At 36.3% G+C, this 1637-nt stretch overlaps 1 protein-coding gene across 1 annotated transcript in view; it reads right to left on the bottom strand.

The window, feature by feature from the left end:
* Positions 1-1637, bottom strand: part of LOC107731309 (far upstream element-binding protein 3-like) — a 37541-nt gene that overhangs the window by 20550 nt on the left and 15354 nt on the right. The window contains exons 6-7 of the mRNA XM_016542362.1: positions 1331-1388; positions 1055-1240 (exon numbers count right to left, since the gene is read on the bottom strand). Of these exons, the coding sequence (XP_016397848.1) occupies positions 1055-1240; positions 1331-1388 (244 nt within the window). The remainder of the gene's footprint in view (positions 1-1054; positions 1241-1330; positions 1389-1637) is intronic.

Consider the following 1637-nt stretch of genomic DNA (forward strand, 5'->3'; position numbering starts at 1 on the left):
TGATTTGTTCAAACAGCTGATTCATTCAGAAACAAAGCAAATCTACACAAATGAGTCACTGAATCATTGAATCACTGACTCACTCAGTTTGTACAAATGGCTAATTCTTCCAGAAACAAAGCAAGTGTCTCTTTATGAATGAGTCTCTGAATCACTGACTCACTTGATTTGTTCAAACAGCTGATTCATTCAGAAACAAATCAAGTCTACACAAATGAGTCACTGAATCATTGACTCACCCGATCTGTTCAAAACTATGGATTCATACAGTAATGAAACCCAACAAAGACAGTTCTGCTGTGGCTTTGATAGGAACTATTTTTGTTTGCGAAATTGAGCTGACAATATACTGTCTAAAAAGTAACAATATTAACCTTGTATATATAAACGTTCACAGTTTATATCTCGCATCTTTTTTTTTCCAGAATTGCAAGAAAATAATGGAATTGTGAGAAAAAGTCACAATTACCTTTTTTTATTTTATATTCTGTGGCAGAAACAAGCTTCAATAATATGTGACGCTGGAGCACAAAACAAGTCTTAAGTCGCTGGGGTATATTTGTAGCAATAGCCAATACATTGTATGGGTCAAAATTATCGATTTTTCTTTTATGCCAAAAATCATTAGGATATTAAGTAAAGATCATGTTCCATGAAGATATTTTGTAAGTTTCCTACCGTAAATATATCAAAACTTAATTTTTGATTAGTAATATGCATTGCTAAGAACTTCATTTGAACAACTTTAAAGATGATTTTCTCAATATTTAGATTTTTTTGCACCCTCAGATTCCAGATTTTCAAATAGTTGTACCTCTGCCAAATATTGTGCTATCCTAACAAACCATACATCAATGGAAAGATTATTTATTCAGCTTTCAGCTGATGTATAAATCTCAATTTCAAAAAATTTACCTGTGCTCCAGGGTCACATAATGCATAAAGCGCTATATGAATAAAGGTCACTTGACTTTTGATTAAACATCACAAGGTTTAAAAAGCAATTAAATTGTCAATAGCTCATCAGCTACTCTTGTTAAAAGTCACGCAACACCTGACACCAACAAATGAACGCACCTGCAGCTGTTTGATGGTGTCGCCTCCCTTCCCGATGACCAGGCCGACTTTACTGGCCGGGATCAGGATCTCTTGGATAGCGCTGTTCCCGTCCATCTGAGTGTGGAAGCCCGGTCCGTTCCGACACCGGTCCACGATCTGCCCCAAAAACCGCTTGGCCTGCCTGATGAACACGAAAGCTCATTCAGTGCATTCGTAAACTCTGACAGCATATAACTGAGAATCTGAAAGCTCAAGGGTTAAACATTCTTACTCAATGCTTTCTGGGGTCCCAGTCAGGGTGCAAGGCCTGTCCATCATGCCTCCACTGTCTGTGGGGGGGACACGACAAATAACTGCAAGCTAGGGATGTAACGATTCACTCAACTCACGATTCGATTCACGGTGTGTTTTTTTTACAAAATGAGATTTAAGAGAAATTATAAATTAAATGTGTCCTTTTATTATTGCTTGGACAAAATGCTGCAGATTTCTTTGTCAAATTGAAATATAACACTATAATAATAATATACTAATATAGCACTTGTAAATTATTGCTCTTTTGTTGGTTTTGATTGCTT

Source organism: Sinocyclocheilus rhinocerous, unplaced genomic scaffold (genome assembly GCF_001515625.1).
Source record: "Sinocyclocheilus rhinocerous isolate Xijiao unplaced genomic scaffold, SAMN03320098_v1.1 scaffold2594, whole genome shotgun sequence".
Lineage (NCBI taxonomy): Eukaryota > Metazoa > Chordata > Actinopteri > Cypriniformes > Cyprinidae > Sinocyclocheilus > Sinocyclocheilus rhinocerous.